Here is a 16194-nt window from a genome sequence, read left to right on the forward strand (position 1 = left end):
AATGCTAAGGTCTCCTGCCTGAGCAGGGGGTTGGGCTGGATGACCTCCAAGTTTCCTTCCGACTCTGTTATTCTCTTTACTCTGCATTGCCAGGAAAGGCGTGTGGATACATTTATAAAGCGCAGCAGCTCCCAAAGCCCCCTCTTTATCATCTACGCCCCCCCTTCCCCGCATGCCGCCTCCCCAAAGCACCCATTTTGGGGTGGAGGGTGGGGTGGGGTGGGGGCTTTCTCCCGCCTAGCCTCCGATCCCTGGAACTGCTCCGGCCGCACTGCCCCCCCTATTCCCCTCCCCACCCGAGAGGGGAAGAGCCCTGAGACCTAGTCGAATCAGAGAAGGCGTTCCTATACAGGAGTCCTGGGCGGAAGGGACTCTAGAGGTCATCTAGCCCAGCCCCGGCAATTCCGGCCGAACTGAGACCAGCCTTCGCTTTTGCCGGCTGGGTGGGATTGGGGAACGGGCTGCGTGTGTGTTTCAGGCTGCGACTCCTCGGAGACTTTTTCCTAACCTTCCCAGCGAATCGGATCTGGAGAGCCCCCCTCCATTTGCGGGGGCTGCGAAGGGCCGAGATGGAGCCTAGTGGGGTGGGAGGGAGAAGGGGCATCCCGGGACCCTCCCAACCCTTCTCGCAGGGCGCTTCCCGGAGCCTCCGCTCGGGCGAAACCCGACACCCGCAGCCCAGCGGTGGGACGGAGGTGGGGCCTTCAAAACCCCCCCCCAGCGCACAAGCCCCCCCCTCCCGTCGCATCTCGGCTGGCAGCGGACCCTGCCCCGCGGCTCCCGACGCCGCCTGCAGGGCGCAGAAGCTTCCTCCGCCTCGCTCTTTTCCCAGCGCCAGCAAAGAGAAAAGCGGGCAAGGGGCGATCCAGAGCCGAGCAGCGCAAAGCCCGCCGGGGGTGAGGTTGGGGGGGCTTGGCCGGGGCTGGGGCGGCGGAGAGCCGGCTCGGAGATTCCCCCCCCCAACACCCCCGCACTCCTCGTTTATCGCCTGGCCGGTCGCAGAAAAGAGAAACCCATCCCAAGGAGAAGATGCCCGGGCTCCGAGGCGCTTTGGATCCCGCGCGGCGACGGCGGAGGCGACGGCGGCTAAGCGCCCGGATCGGGTCCCCCGGGGGGGACATCTGAAGGCGGCCCGCCCGCCGAGCCATGACGCCCCCCGCCTGGGCGTGAGCCTGGCTGGCGCTCCTGGCGGGAAGCGATCCTAAGCGCTCGGGGGTCTGCCCGGGCGGAGGTGCGCGCCTCGAACAGCCGCCGGTGGGAGAAGGTAAGGGCGCGATCTTGCTCCAGCTCCGGGGAAGCAAGCAAGCAAGCAAGCGGGCGGAGGTCGTGGCCGCTGCTTTGGGAGGGAGACCCCAGCCGCCACCCGGCACATTTAGGGGCTGGGGACACTGGGCTCGCCCTCTGCTAGGTGGTCCAAATTGAGCGGAAAAGAGTCGGGGTGGGTAGGTGGGTTACACACACGAAACTTCTACGCAACGCCCCCTCCCCAAAAGGCATTTCCAGGAGGCTGTGGCTGCGTTCACACAAGATGCGGGTTGCAGGTCCTTTCCAAAAAGTGGGTTGGTTGTCTGGTCGACTTGCCTTGCGGATGGATCGCGATGGATGTGGGGGCCGAGCCAGGATTGGGGTGGTGGGTGGTGGGTGGGTGAACTGATCAGTTGGGGACGTGGTTTGCCCGTCCCTCCGACCTGGCTCTGGTGGGTGAGCTCCTCCTGGGGTCCTCCCGGGACTTCACACTCTCCCCCGGGGTGAAGTCCCAGCTTGACAGATGACCAAAGGGTTCCGAGACGTGGGGGGGGGGAGAGGAGGAGGAGGAAGGGGTTGCGGCTCCCCACTCCCAACTGCCCGCTTCCACGCGCGCCCCTCTTTCTCCCGGTCCCAAATAAAAAAAAAAGTTTTGCAAGAGCTCGTCAAATCTCACCTTGGCATTTTCCCCCACTCGCCTTTTCCTTTCCTTTCCTAGAAAATTGGGGTGGGGGGCGATGTGGGGATGGGGAGGAAGGCACAGCCGCTTTGGATCTGGGGAGGGGGGGAATCACTCTTGGATCTCCGGGTTTCTCTGCTGGCCAGACGTGGCTGGGTATAAACTGTTCCAGCGAAGATTCCCGACCGCAAATTCTTCCGGTATTAAAATGAATTCACTAATTACAAGGGTCCCCAAACTTGGCAGCTTTTAAGACCTGCGGACTTCAAATCCCAGAATTTCTCTGGAGAATTCTGGGAGTTGAAGTCCACAAGTCTTAAAAGCTGCCAAGTTTGGGGACCCCTGCACTAATTGAACTCAAACCCCGGATATTCCCCATCTGCGCAAGAGAGCAGGCTTGCAAGAGCAGGAATGAATGACGTTGCCCGCATACTTTCGCAAGATTAAACACACATGCAGGCGAAACCGCAGGCGTAAAATTGTCAGCGTTAAGGCTAATTTTTGTTTTGTGTGGTGGTGGTGTTGTTGTTGTTAAAGAGCTTCGGGGCCCCGAGGATAGAGGTGCTGCTGGAGCTTAGAACTTGCCTCCCTAAATTAAAAGAACCCAGTTTACCAATCAAAATAGAATAGAATAGAATTTTTTATTGGCTAAGTGTGATTGGACATACAAGGAATTTGTCTTGGTGCGTTTGTCTTGGTGTGGAGCTGGAAGGGACCTTGGAAGGTCTTTTAGTCCAACACCCTGCCCAAGCAGGAGGCACTGTACCATTTCAGACAGGTGGCTGTCTAATCTCTTTTTTAAAAAAAACCTCCAGCAAATGAAGCACCTACAACTTCTAGTGGCAAGCTGTTCCACTGGTGAATTGACCTCAGGGTTAAGAAGCTTCTCCTTAATTCCAAGTTGCTTCTCTCCCTGATTAGTTTCCACCCGTTGCTTCTTGTCCTGCCTTCAAGTGCTTTGGAAAATAAATTGACCTCCCCCCCTTTTCTTTGGGGCAGCCCCTCAAATACCAGAATAGTGCTGTCTTGTCACCCCTAATTCTTCTTTTCTCTAGACCAGCCAAACCCAAATCCTGCAACCGTCCTTCATGTGTTTTAGTCTCCAGGTCTTTAATAGTTGCTTTTCTCTGCACTTTTTCCAAAGTCTCAACATCTTTTCTGGAACGTGGTGACCAAAACCCGATGCAGTTTTTACTAAGGCTTTATAAATTTTATTTATAATATATCACTCAATTTTCTGGACTTTTGTTTTCCTTCTGTTTCTCCGGAACGATGGATTTTTTTCCCTGGAAGGCTACTGGCTTTCTGTTTATAACAAAGGAGTTGTGATTACAAAAGGAAACTAAAAATATTTGGGTTTTCGGAAATCCACTTTACAGTGGTTCTTTGGAACTTACAATTCCTGTGCGGTATATTAGTTGGGAGGGATGGGACTGGAAGGCCACTGAGTTCAGAATTCAGGTCGTCCATGACTTACGACCAACAACGGAGCACAGAATTTATGTTGCTAAGTGAGACACTTTGTTGAGTGAGTTTTGGCCCCTTTCACGGCCCTTTCTTGCCCCATTCGTTAAGTGAATCACTGCGGGTGTTCCATTAGTCACACGGTGGTTAAGTGAATCTGGTTTTTCCGGGGACTTCGCTTGAACCCCGTCGTAAGTGTGAGTCAGTCGCCATGCATCTGAATGCTGATCACGTGACCGTGGGGATGCTACAATGGTCATAAGTGTGAAACATGGTCCTAAGTGACTTTTTGCAGTCCCGTTGTAACTTTGAAATGTCACTAAATGAACTGTGGAGTGGAGGTCTACCAGTAATGCAGTTCTGGAGTAGCTTCTCTCCACCCCCCCCCACCTATGCCGCGTAAAATAGGGGAATGTTTTTCCATTTTAAGACCTGTGGACTTCAACTCCCAGAATTCCCCAGGCTGGCTAGGGAATTCTGGGAGTTGAAGTCCATAGGTCTTAAAAGTTCCTTAGGTTGAGCAACACCTGGTTGGCAGAGGGAAGTCGGGATTCCCTCGCCCCAAAATGCCCGCCAAACCCCAAATCCAGCCCCCCCCCTCCCCTCCAACCCACCGGTAGAATCAGGTCAGATGGAGTCTGCAGATGAGCCTTTGCAGCCCAGCTCCAGCCGTTGGAAAACAAAACTATTCAAATTGTTTAAGGTTTTGTCTCCCAGGGAGAGGAGAGGAGGGCAGCCAGCGAAGGTTTTGTGAATCGGAAGATTCTCCTTTTCAAGCCTTTCTCCCTCCCTCCCCCTCCCTCCCTCCCCCTCCTCCGTCCCTCTCCCTCCCTTCCTCCTTCCCTCTCTCCCCCTCTCTCTACCTTTCTCCCTCCCTCTCTCCCTCCTCCTCTCCTCTCCCTCCCCTCCTCCCTGTCTCCGTCCTCTCCTCCCTCTTTCTCCCTCCCTCTCCCTCCTTCCTCCCTCTCCTTTCCTCCTCCTCTCCTCCCCTCTCTCCCTTCCTCCTCCCTCTCCTTTCCTCCCTTTCTCTTTCTCTCTCTCCTCTCCTCCTTCCTCTCCTCCCTTTCTCTATGTCTCGCCTCCTCCTCCTTCTCTCTCCTTCCTCCCTCCTCCTCCCTCCTCCCTCTCCCTCCCCTCTCTCCCCTTCCTCCTCCCTCTCCTTTCCTCCTTCCCTCTCTCTCTCTCTCCACTCCCTCCTTCCCTCTCCTCCTTTTCTCTACGTCTTGCTCCCTCTCCCTCCTTCTCGCTCTCCTTTCCTCCCTCCCTCTCCCTCCCCCTCTCTCCCCCTTCCTCCTCCCTCTCCTTTCCTCCCTCCCTCTCTCTCTCTCTCCTCTCCCTCCTTCCCTCTCCTCCCTTTCTCTATGTCTCGCTCCCCCTCCCTCCTTCTCTCTCTCCTTTCCTCCCTCCCTCCCTCCCTCCTTCCCCCTCCCTCCCCCTCCCTCCCTCTTTCTCGTGGATGGGGCTTCAGCTGTAAATAGCAGCCATTGCTCACTCAGTTCTCACTCTTGGGCACTGCTGATGTTTATGTCTGTGTATCATATAAACTTTTACTGCATTACGGTTTCAAGGGCCTCACAAAACGTTGGTGGACTCTTTGCCCAGCTAAAAGCTTTGCTGGGGGTGGGGTGTGTGTGTGTGAAGGGTCGGGGTCCCTGCTCCCACCGGGGGCCTGAATGCTCTTTACCCTCCTGGATGGGGCAGTTCTGAACTGCAGGGGGAGCCGGGCAAAATGAAGGAAAGGGGAAGAGCCAGCATCTGGCTGAATGTCCAGTCCTGCCTGCTTGGCCTCAGCTAAGCTCCGGAGATGAGTCTCTGCCCCACCGTAGAACAACGGCAGAATAACAGAAGCATTGGAAGGGACCTTGGAGGTCACCTAGTCCAGCCCCCTGCTCAAGCAAGACACCCTTTTACCCAGGGGCGAAATGCTCCCGGTTCGGACCAGATTGCCCGATCCGGTAGCGATGGCGGCGGGTGGTTTGGAGAAGCGGTAGCAAAAATCCCTGCCCGCCCCCCTCTGCAGCTGAGCTGCGCGATCATCAGAGTTTTTTGTTGTTGTTTTTTTTACTTTTAAAAGCATTTTTTCTTCGGCCAAAAAAATCTTTTAAAAGTTTTTAAAAAAAGCCTCTGATGATCATGCGGGCTTAGCTGGGAACGTCAGAACCCTTTAAAAGCCTTTTTCCCTCTGGCGATCCCAGCCGAGTTGCGTGATCATCACGGGCTTTTAAAAGCATTTTTTTTTACAACCTCTTCGGCCGAAGAGGGTTGTAGAAAAAATGCTTTTAAAAGTAAAAAAAGAAAGAAAAAAAGTTGGCCACGCCCACCCAGTCACATTACTCCCCCCCCACCAAGCCACGCCCACAGAACTGGTAGTAACAGATTTTACATTTCATTCCTGCTTTCACCATTCCAGACAAATGACCGTCCAGTCCCTTCGTAAAATCTTCTAGTGTTGGAGCACCCACAAACTTCTGGAGGCAGGCAGTTCCACTGGCTAATTGTTCTCAGGGCTGTCTTAACAGCATTGTGCCCCCCCCCCCCCAAAGCAGTCTGCTGGGGCCCCTATGACAACTACTCACAGGAACAAAAATGTAGAATAGAATAGAATAGAATAGAATAGAATTTTTTATTGGCCAAGTGTGATTGGACACACAAGGAATTTGTCTTTGGTGCATAAGCTCTCAGTGTACATAAAAGGCAACATATGTTGGTCAAGAATCATAAGGTACAACACTTAATGATAGTCATAGAATATAGAATAGAATAGAATAGAATAGAATAGAATAGAATAGAATAGAATAGAATAGAATTTTTTATTGGCCAAGTGTGATTGGACACACAAGGAATTTGTCTTTGGTGCATAGCTCTCAGTGTACATAAAAGACAACATATATTGGTCAAGAATCATAAGGTACAACACTTAATGATAGTCATAGAATATAGAATAGAATAGAATAGAATAGACTAGAATAGGAATATAGGAGAGGAATAGAATAGAATAGAATAGAATAGAATAGAATAGAATAGAATAGAATAGAATAGAATAGAATAGAATAGAATTTTTTATTGGCCAAGTGTGATTGGACACACAAGGAATTTGTCTTGGTGCATCTGCTCTCAGTGTACATAAAAGAAAAGATACGTTCATCAAGGTACAACATTTACAACACAATTGATGGTCAATATATCAATATAAATCATAAGGATTGCCAGCAACAAAGTCACAGTCATACAGTCATAAGTGGAAGGAGATGGGTGACGGGAACTATGAGAAGATTAATAGTAGTGCAGATTTAGTAAATAGTTTGACAGTGTTGATGTAAATGGTAAATGGTCGATAAAATTAAACATATATTTATTTAATTGGCACTTCCATGGTGTTGAAACATTAAAAACGTGCAGGCTTGTCTCATCATCTATGGGGGAAAAAAAATCAGTGTTAATTTATATGAATGCATGTTAGTAATTAATAAAAAAACATGCAGTCAAATGTTTTGTTCTCTTCCCTGCTGTGTTAAGAGAAGTGGGGCGTCACTTCCACTGTTCCCTTTTTGGGGAGGGGGGAAGTCTCCTCTTTTATCCACCATTGAGCCATTTCATCCCGAGCACCAGAAACCAAAATCAAAAACCAAAAGGACAACTACAGATTAGGCAAAACCCGACTTAAAAACAGGAGAGGGAGTCCCAATGGACGACTAGGTGGCTCAATGGCTAAGACACTGAGCTCGTTGATCAAGAGTCGATCAAGAGTCGATCAAGGTTTTATGTTAGTTTTTAATTTGATTTGGCCAAATTTTTAAATCGGTTCTTTAATAAGCTTTTAATGTTTGTTTATGTTTATGTTTTTATCTTTGGCTGTAAGTCGTTCGGGAGAAGGGCGGTATAAAAATCCAATAAATAAAATAAAATAAATAAATAAATAAGAAAGGTCGGCAGTTCGCCGGTTCGAATCCAGAGTCCAGGTCTCCTGCGGGAGCTGGGGGGTTGAACTAGATGACCTCTAAGGTCCCTTCCAACTCTGTCATTACTGTCAACATGAGCAAGCCGTGTGCGGCAGCAGCCATTAAAAAAGCTAATACGATCCTGGGTTGTATAAACCAAGGCATAGAATTAAAACCAGGGGGAGTATTAGTACTGCTTTATAAGGCCTTAGTAAAACCACACCTGGAATACTGTATTCAATTTTGGTCGCTATACTGCAAAAAAAAGATGAGACTTTGGAAAAAATGTGCAGAGAAGAGCAACTAAGATGATCAAAGGCCTGGAGGCTAAATATATATGATGGATGGTTGCAGGATTTGGGTCTGTCTAGTCTTGAGAAAATAAGGACTAGTGGGGGACATGATAACAGTTTTCCAGTATCTTGGGGGCTGCCCCAAAAAAGAGGGAGTCAAGCTATTCTCCAAAGCACCTGAGGGCAGGACAAGAAACAATGGATGGAAAATTAATCGAGGCGGAGAAGCCACCTGGAATTAAGGAGAAACTTCCTAATAGTGAGGACAATTAACCGGTGGAACAGCCTGCCACCAGAAGCTTCGTCACTGAGGGTTTTTAAGAAGAGACTGGACAGCCACCTGTCTGACATGGTAGAGGGTCTCCAGCCTGAGCAGGGGGATGGACTAGAAGACCTCCAAGGTCCCTTCCAGCTCTGTTCTGATTCTGATTCGCTTCACGATGTTTCCAGATCATGAGGACGCAGAAGGGGGCTCCTAAACCTTCCACGGTCACTTAGGGGAGGTGGGCGGCAGAGGGATCTAAATAAAATGGCATTATTTGGGCAGGGATGCCAGCGTGAACTGTTTCTTCTCCTTCCTTCCTTCCTTCCTTCCTTCCTTCCTTCCTTCCTTCCTTCCTTCCTTCCAGGAAATCCTTCGAGGCCTGGATTAGTCACACCCTTCACTCGCCTATCGCCCCAAAAGTGCCTATCTATGCATCGACCCAGGTAAGAAAACGGGGTTCAGACGTGGGGAGCAAGCTGCCAGGGGAGGGGGCTGCAGAGGGGAGGGGGCTGGAACCCCAGGGGTTGATTTGGAGGAAGTGGTTTTGCGTCGTTTTGGAGGGGTTGACAGCCCCCCCCACCCACAAGGCCTCACAAGAGGAGGAGGAGGAGGAGGATGTGTAAGTTTGGTTCTTAATGGACATTCAGCCTTTCCAATATCTTGTGCCCTTGTTTGGCTTTTTGGTTTATTAATGGGATTAGGAAGGAAGTTGTGCCTCTGACAGCAGCAATTTTCTTGGACTGAAAAAAAATATTCTCTCTCTCTTTATTTTCCTATCTATCTATCTATCAATCATCTATCTATCTATCTATCATCTATCTATCTATCTCTATATCATCTCCATCCATCCATCCATCCATCCATCCATCCATCCATCCATCCATCCATCCATCCATCCATCCATCCATCTATCTATCTATCTATCTATCTATCTATCTATCTATCTATCTATCTCTATATCATCTCCATCCATCCATCCATCCATCCATCCATCCATCCATCCATCCATCCATCCATCTATCTATCTATCTATCTATCTATCTATCTATCTATCTATCTATCTATCTATCTATATCATCTCCATCCATCCATCCATACATCCATCTTCTATATCATATCTATCTATCTATCTATCTATCTATCTATCTATCTATCTATCTATCTATCTATCTATCTATCTATCTATCTATCTGCTATCTGTCATATCCATCCATCCATCCATCCATTCATCCATCATCTCTGTCTGTCTGTCTGTCTGTCTGTCTGTCTGTCTGTCTGTCTGTCTGTCTGTCTGTCTATCTATCTATCTATCTATCTATCTATCTATCTATCTATCTATCTATCTATCTATCTATCTATCTATCTATATATCATCTCCATCCATCCATCTATCTTCTATATCATATCCATCTATCTATCTATCCATCTTATCTATCTATCTATCTATCTATCTATCTATCTATCTATCTATCTATCTATCTATCTATCTATCTATCTATCTATCTATCTATCTATCTACCTACCTACCTACCTACCTACCTACCTACCTACCTACCTACCTATCTATCTATCTATCTATCTATCTATCTATCTATCTATCTATCTATCTATCTATCTTTCTATCTCTCTATCAGCTATCTATCATATCCATCCATCCATCCATCCATCCATCCATCCATCCATCCATCCATCCATCCATCCATCCATCTATCTATGTATCTATCTATCTATCTATCTATCTATCTATCTATCTATCTATCTATCTATCTATCTATCTATCTATCTATCTATCTATCACCTATCTATCATGTCTGCCTCTCTCTTTCTAATCATCTACCTTGTCTGTCTGTCTCGCTTTCTCTCATGTGTCATTATCTATCTATCAAATTTAGAAACCGGCTGCCTCCCTCACTGTGCACAAATGTTAAAAACCTAAAAACTGAATATCAAAGTTTAAAATAGAGGCAAGGGGGGGTAAAAATCCCATGTTAAAAGTCAGGCAGCCTGCATGTGACCGTGATGTTAAAGGGGGCACCAGGTTGGGAAAGGCTGTGGGGGCCGGGTGGGGAGTCCCCCCCCTCTCCCTTCCCTTCCTCGCCAGATGCGGAGGGCCCTGACCTCCGAGAAGGAACAATTGGCAATCCGAATTAAGACGAAATCACGGAAGGAGCTAATTCAAACAAGAAGGGACAGAGGAATTTCATTTATGCCTCAAAGAGGAATCCAGACAGAGCTTCCAGGACATTGTTTGGGGAAACTGAAAGGGGGGGAACATGGACGACCAGCAGGCAATTGCTGTGGGGCTTAAAATATTGTGTGTGTGTAATAACTGCAGCGAGGATAGTATTTGTGCAGAGATGGAAAGCAGAGAAAATCCCTTCAGAGGGGGATGTAATTAACAATTATTTAGATGGTGCAGAAATGAATAGATTGACTTTGATAATTAAATAAATATGAGTCAGTTGCCCAGAGTTTGATCACGTGTCACAGGGGATGCTGCATCCGTCATAAGTGTGAAAAACTGTCGTAAGTCACCTTTTTTCCAGCCCCGTTGTAACTTCGAATCATCTCTAAATGAATGGTTATAAGTTGAGGACCGGCATCTATAACGGGCCTGAGATTTCAATGAATAGAGTCTCATCTAGGAAACCGACACAGTTTGCAAAGCCCCAAAAAAGCGTTCTCACAACCTATTCAGCCTGAATCAGCTCCTGAAGCAACAAGCTATTTTATCATGGCTTAGCAGCTGGCGCAAACCGGCTTTTGCTGCAGCTGAGGGTTTCCGGGTCCCCTGGGGTCTCAGCTGGGCCCCCTTTGGCCTTTGGGGGGGGGTGTTCTCCGTGGGGCAGATGACTCTGGGCATCCCGGTACCGGATGCCTGTAATGCCTTTTTGGCAGCAGCCAAAAAAGATAACGTGTAGTCCTCAACGGAACTACATCCACCTGGAGGGAAGTAAGCAGTGGAGTACCCCAAGACTCTGTTTTAGGCCCAGTACTCTTCAACATCTTCATCAATGACTTGGATGAGGGGATAGATGGGGAACTCATCAAATTTGCAGATGACACCAAGCTGGCAGGAATAGCCAACACTCCAGAAGATAGGCTCAAGTTACAGAAAGATCTTGACAGACTTGAACATTGGGCGCTATCTAACAAAATGAAATTCAACAGTGAAAAAAGTAAGGTTCTACATTTAGGCAAAAAAACCCCAAAATGCACCGGTACCATATATGTGGCACCTTGCTCAATAGTAGTAACTGTGAGAGGGATCTTGGAGTCTTAGTGGACAATCATTTAGATATGAGCCAGCAGTGTGCAGCAGCTGCTTTAAAAGCCAACACAGTTTTGGGCTGCATAAACAGAGGGATAGAATCAAGATCATGTGAAGTGTTAGTGCCACTTTATAATGCCTTGGTAAGGCCACACTTGGAATATTGCATCCAGTTTTGGTCGCCACGATGTAAAAAGGATGTTGAGACTCTAGAAAGAGTGCAGAGAAGAGCAACCAAGATGATTAGGGGACCTAGGGCTAAAACATATGGAGAACGGTTGCAGGAACTCGGTATGTCTAGTTTAATAAAAAGAAGGACTAGGGGAGACATGATAGCTGTGTTCCAATATCTCAGGGGTTGCCACAAAGAAGAGGGAGTCGGGCTGTTCTCCAAAGCACCTGAGGGCAGAACAAGAAGCAATGGGTGGAAACTGATCAAAGAAAGAAGCAATTTAGAACTAAAGAGAAATTTCCTGACAGTTAGAACAATTAATCAATGGAACAACTTGCCTTCAGAAGTTCCGAATGCTCCAACACTGGAAATTTTTAAGAAAATGTTGGATAACCATCTGACTGAGATGATGTAGGGTTTCCTGCCTGGGCAGGGGGTTGGACTCGAAGGCCTCCAAGGTCCCTTCCAACTCTGTTGTTATATAATACAATCCTGGGTTGTATAAACAGAGGCTTAGAATCAAAATCCCATGGAGTCTTAATACCGCTTTGTAAATCCTGAGTAAGGCCAACCTGGAATTCTGCACCCAATTTTGGTCACCGCATTACGAAAAAGGATGTTGAGACTTTGGAAAAAGTGCAGAGAAGAGCAACAAAGATGATCAAAGGCCTGGAGACTAAAACATATGAAGGACGGCTGCAGGATTTGGGGTTTGGCCAGTCTAGCGAAGAGAAGGACCCGGGGGGGACATGATAGCAGTCTTCCGGTATTTGAGGGGCTGCCCCAAAGAGGAGGGGGTTAATTTATTCTCCAAAGCACCAGAGGGCAGGACAAGAAGCAATGGATGGAAACTAATCAAGGAGAAGAAGCAACCTGGAATTAAGGAGAAACTTCCTGACAGTGAGGACAATTAACCAGTGGAACAGCTTGCCACCAGAAGCTACAAGGTGCTTCATCACTGGAGGTTTTCAATAGAGTAGAGTAGAGTAGAGTAGAGTAGAATAGAATAGAATAGAATAGAATAGAATAGAATAGAATAGAATAGAATAGAATAGAATTCTTTATTGGCCAAGTGTGATTGGACACACAAGGAATTTGTCTTTGGTGCATAAGCTCTCAGTGTACATAAAAGACAACATATGTTGGCCAAGAATCATAAGGTACAACACTTAATGACAGTCATAGAATATAGAATAGAATAGAATAGAATAGAATAGAATTCTTTATTGGCCAAGTGTGATTGGACACCCAAGAAAAATAGAATAGAATAGAATAGAATAGAATAGAATTCTTTATTGGCCAAGTGTGATTGGACACCCAAGAAATTTGTCTTTGGTGCATATGCTCTCAGTGTACATAAAAGAAAAGATACCTTCATCAAGAATCATAGGGTACAACACAGAATAGAATAGAATAGAATAGAATAGAATAGAATAGAATTCTTTATTGGCCAAGTGTGATTGGACACACAAGAAATTTGTCTTTGGTGCATATGCTCTCAGTGTACATAAAAGAAAAGATACCTTCATCAAGAATCATAGGGTACAACACAGAATAGAATAGAATAGAATAGAATAGAATAGAATAGAATAGAATTCTTTATTGGCCAAGTGTGATTGGACACACAAGAAATTTGTCTTTGGTGCATATGCTCTCAGTGTACATAAAAAGTCAAGATACAGTCCTCAAGAATCACAAGGCACTGGCACAGCCACCTTTCTGAAATGGTATAGGTTCTCCTGCTTGAGCAGGGGGCTGGACTAGAAGACCTCCAAGGTCCCTTCCAGCTCTATTCTATTCTAAATTCTAAACCTCCTCGGGGCCCAAATATCAGGCGATGCACTGCCACGGCTGGGCTGAGCCGGGGGAGGGGAGGGGGCTCTTGGTGGAGAACATCTGGAAGCAGCCCTTCCTCATTTGTTCAACAGATGTTTGAAACCTTCACGGTTCCTGTTTGCTTTGCCTCGTTATTGCTGTGAAACCAGCCATCTTTAGAGCAGGCCTGGGTGCAATTGGTGCTTGGGGGTGCGTAAAAAAATGCCGGGGAGGGGGAATGGGAATGGGGGGGCGGGCTAGTAGAAATAGGAAGAAGCAGCCAAGAGGGGACGGGCCGCAAGCAAATCCAGCTGCAGGGGTGGGGCACTGTTTTTTGGGAGAATAGAATAGAATAGAATTTTTATTGGCCAAGTGTGATTGGACACACAAGGAATTTGTCTTGGTGCATATGCTCTCAGTATACATAAAAGAAAAGATACCTTCATCAAGGTACAACATTTACAACACAATTGATGATCAAGGGCCCAAGGTAGGGGTGGGGGGGGTGGCGGTTGTCATTAAGGAGGATCTAGAGCCGAGGGAGACCACTGTTCCTCAGATTGCCGGCTGTGAATCCCTTTATGTACGGTGGGGCTATAGGAATCAGTTGGGCTTGGTGATCGCGTACCTGGCTCCTTGCTGCGTGACCACAGCCCTGCCTGAGCTGTTGGAGGTACTTGCCGCTGTGGCGGTTGAGACCCCCAGACTTATAGTCATGGGGGATTTCAACCTACCATCAGCTGGCTTGTTATCGACTGCAGCTCGGGAGCTCCAGGCTTCCATGACGGCCTTGGACTTGATTCGAGTAAATGATGGCCCTACGCACAAGGGGGGAGGCACGCTGGATCTGATTTATATCTCTGGACAGTGGTTAAATGATCTGGAACTAGATGCTTTAGTAACAGAACCAATGTCATGGTCCGATCATTTTCTCCTTCGCCTAGACTTCCGAACCGCCACTCACCATCGCGGGAGGCGGAACCTATCGTTGGTTCCGTCCCAGGCGCCTGATGGACCCGAGAGGTTCCTGATGGAGCTTGGGCCATTCCTGAGGATCTGGCCCACGGCACGACTGAGGAACTAGTCGTGGCCTGGGAACAGGCGCGGCTGGGGCCTTGGACCGTGTCGCGCCTTTGCGGCCTCTGACCCGGCGCAGATCTCGTCCGGCCCTTGGTTCTCCGAGGGGCTGAGGAGATGAAACGCCGGAGAAGGCGCCTAGAGAGCACCTGGAGGTCAGTCGTTCCGAGCTGATCGGACACTAGTTGGGTCCTATTCTAGGACCTACCTAGTGGCAATGAGGAGGCGGCGTTCTCGCCTCCACCCTCATTGCGTCGGCAGATAACCGCCCGGCCGCCCTGTTTGGTGACCGCTCCCTCCTTCATCAGGAGGTGCGGGATGACCCTTTGCAGGGGCAGCCGAGGAGTTTAGTGGTTATCTATACGATAAAATCGCTCAGCTGAGGGACGGTCTGGACCGAAATTGGGATGATCAAGCGAGGAGAGAGGCACGTCTTGTTGAGCCGGTTTGGGATGAGTTTGACCCTGTGGCTCCGAGGGCGTGGACAGGTTGTTGGGGAGGCTTCACGCCACGACATGTTTACTGGACCGTGTCCTTCCTGGCTGGTACTGGCCACTCAGGAGGTGACACGAGGCTGGCTCAGAGGATTATCAACGCTTCTTTGTTGGAAGGGTTTTCCTGCCGCCTTGAAAGAGGCGGTGGTGAGACCCTCCTCAAGAAGCCCTCCTGGACCCAGCTATTTTGGGTAATTATCGTCCAGTCTCCAACCTTCGCTTTGTTGCGAAGGTTGTAGAGAGTGCTGTGCGACAGCTACCCCAATACCTGGATGAAGCCGTCTATCTAGACCCGTTCCAGTCCGGCTTCCGACCGGATACAGCACGGAGACAGCTTTGGTCGCATTGGTGGATGATCTCTGGAGGGCCAGGGACAGGGTTACTCCTCTGCCCTGGTCCTATTAGACCTCTCAGCGGCTTTTGATACCATCGACCATGGTATCTTGCTGCGCCGGTTGGGGGGATTGGGAGTGGGAGGCACCGTGTATCGGTGGTTCTCCTCCTATCTCTCCGACCGGTCGCAGACGGTGTTGACAGGGGGGCAGAGGTCGGCCGCGAGGTGCCTCACTTGTGGGGTGCCGCAGGGGTCGATTCTCTCGCCCCTTCTGTTCAACATCTATATGAAGCCGTTGGGTGAGATCATCAGTGGCTTCGGGGTGAGATACCAGCTGTACGCTGATGACACCCAGCTGTACTTTTCCACCCCGGGCCACCCCAATGAAGTTGTTGAAGTGCTGTCCCGGTGTTTGGAAGCCGTACGGGTCTGGATGGGGAGAAACAGGCTCAAGCTTAATCCCTCCAAGACGGAGTGGCTGTGGATGCCGGCACCCCGATTCAGTCAGCTGCAGCCGCAGCTGACTGTTGGAGGCGAGTTATTGGCCCCAAAGGATAGGGTGCGCAACTTAGGTGTCCTCCTGGATGAACGGCTGTCGTTTGAAGATCATTTGACGGCCGTCTCCAGGAGGGCCTTCCACCAGGTTCGCCTGGTTCGGCAGTTGCGCCCCTTCCTTGATCGGGATGCCTTGTGCACAGTCACTCATGCGCTCGTTACCTCTCGCTTGGATTATTGTAATGCTCTCTACATGGGGCTCCCCTTGAGGTGCACTCGGAGGCTTCAGTTAGTCCAGAATGCAGCTGCGCGGGTGATAGAGGGGGCCACACGTAGCTCCCACGCAACACCGCCTCCCGCGCAGACTGCACTGGCTACCTGTGGCCTTCGAGTGCACTTTAAGGTTTTGGTTACGACCTTTAAAGCGCTCCATGGCTTAGGGCCTGGGTACTTACGGGACCGCCTGCTGTTACCACATGCCTCCCACCGACCCGCACGCCTCACAGAGAGGGACTTCTCAGGGTGCCGTCCGCCAAACAATGTCGGCTGGCGGCCCCAGGAAGGTCCTTCTCTGTGGGGCTCCCACACTCTGGAACGAGCTTCCCCGGTTTACGCCAAATACCTGACCTTGGACCTTCCGTGAACTGAAGAC

General features: G+C 49.1%; 1 protein-coding gene across 4 annotated transcripts in view; it reads left to right on the forward strand.

The window, feature by feature from the left end:
• Nucleotides 1-503: 503 nt before the first annotated feature.
• NRTN (neurturin) overlaps nucleotides 504-16194 on the forward strand; it is a 62907-nt gene continuing 47216 nt past the window's right edge. For 2 of the 4 annotated variants that reach the window (XM_058163729.1, XM_058163731.1), the window contains exons 1-2: nucleotides 504-1264; nucleotides 8249-8327. Coding sequence is in view for 1 of the 4 variants with exons in the window: in XM_058163731.1 (XP_058019714.1) it covers nucleotides 8314-8327 (14 nt within the window). In the remaining 3 variants the exon portion in view is untranslated. The remainder of the gene's footprint in view (nucleotides 1265-8248; nucleotides 8328-16194) is intronic. The other 2 variants (XR_009152780.1, XM_058163730.1) reach the window with 1 other exon arrangement.

This window comes from Ahaetulla prasina, chromosome 1, assembly GCF_028640845.1.
Source record: "Ahaetulla prasina isolate Xishuangbanna chromosome 1, ASM2864084v1, whole genome shotgun sequence".
NCBI classification, from domain to species: domain Eukaryota; kingdom Metazoa; phylum Chordata; class Lepidosauria; order Squamata; family Colubridae; genus Ahaetulla; species Ahaetulla prasina.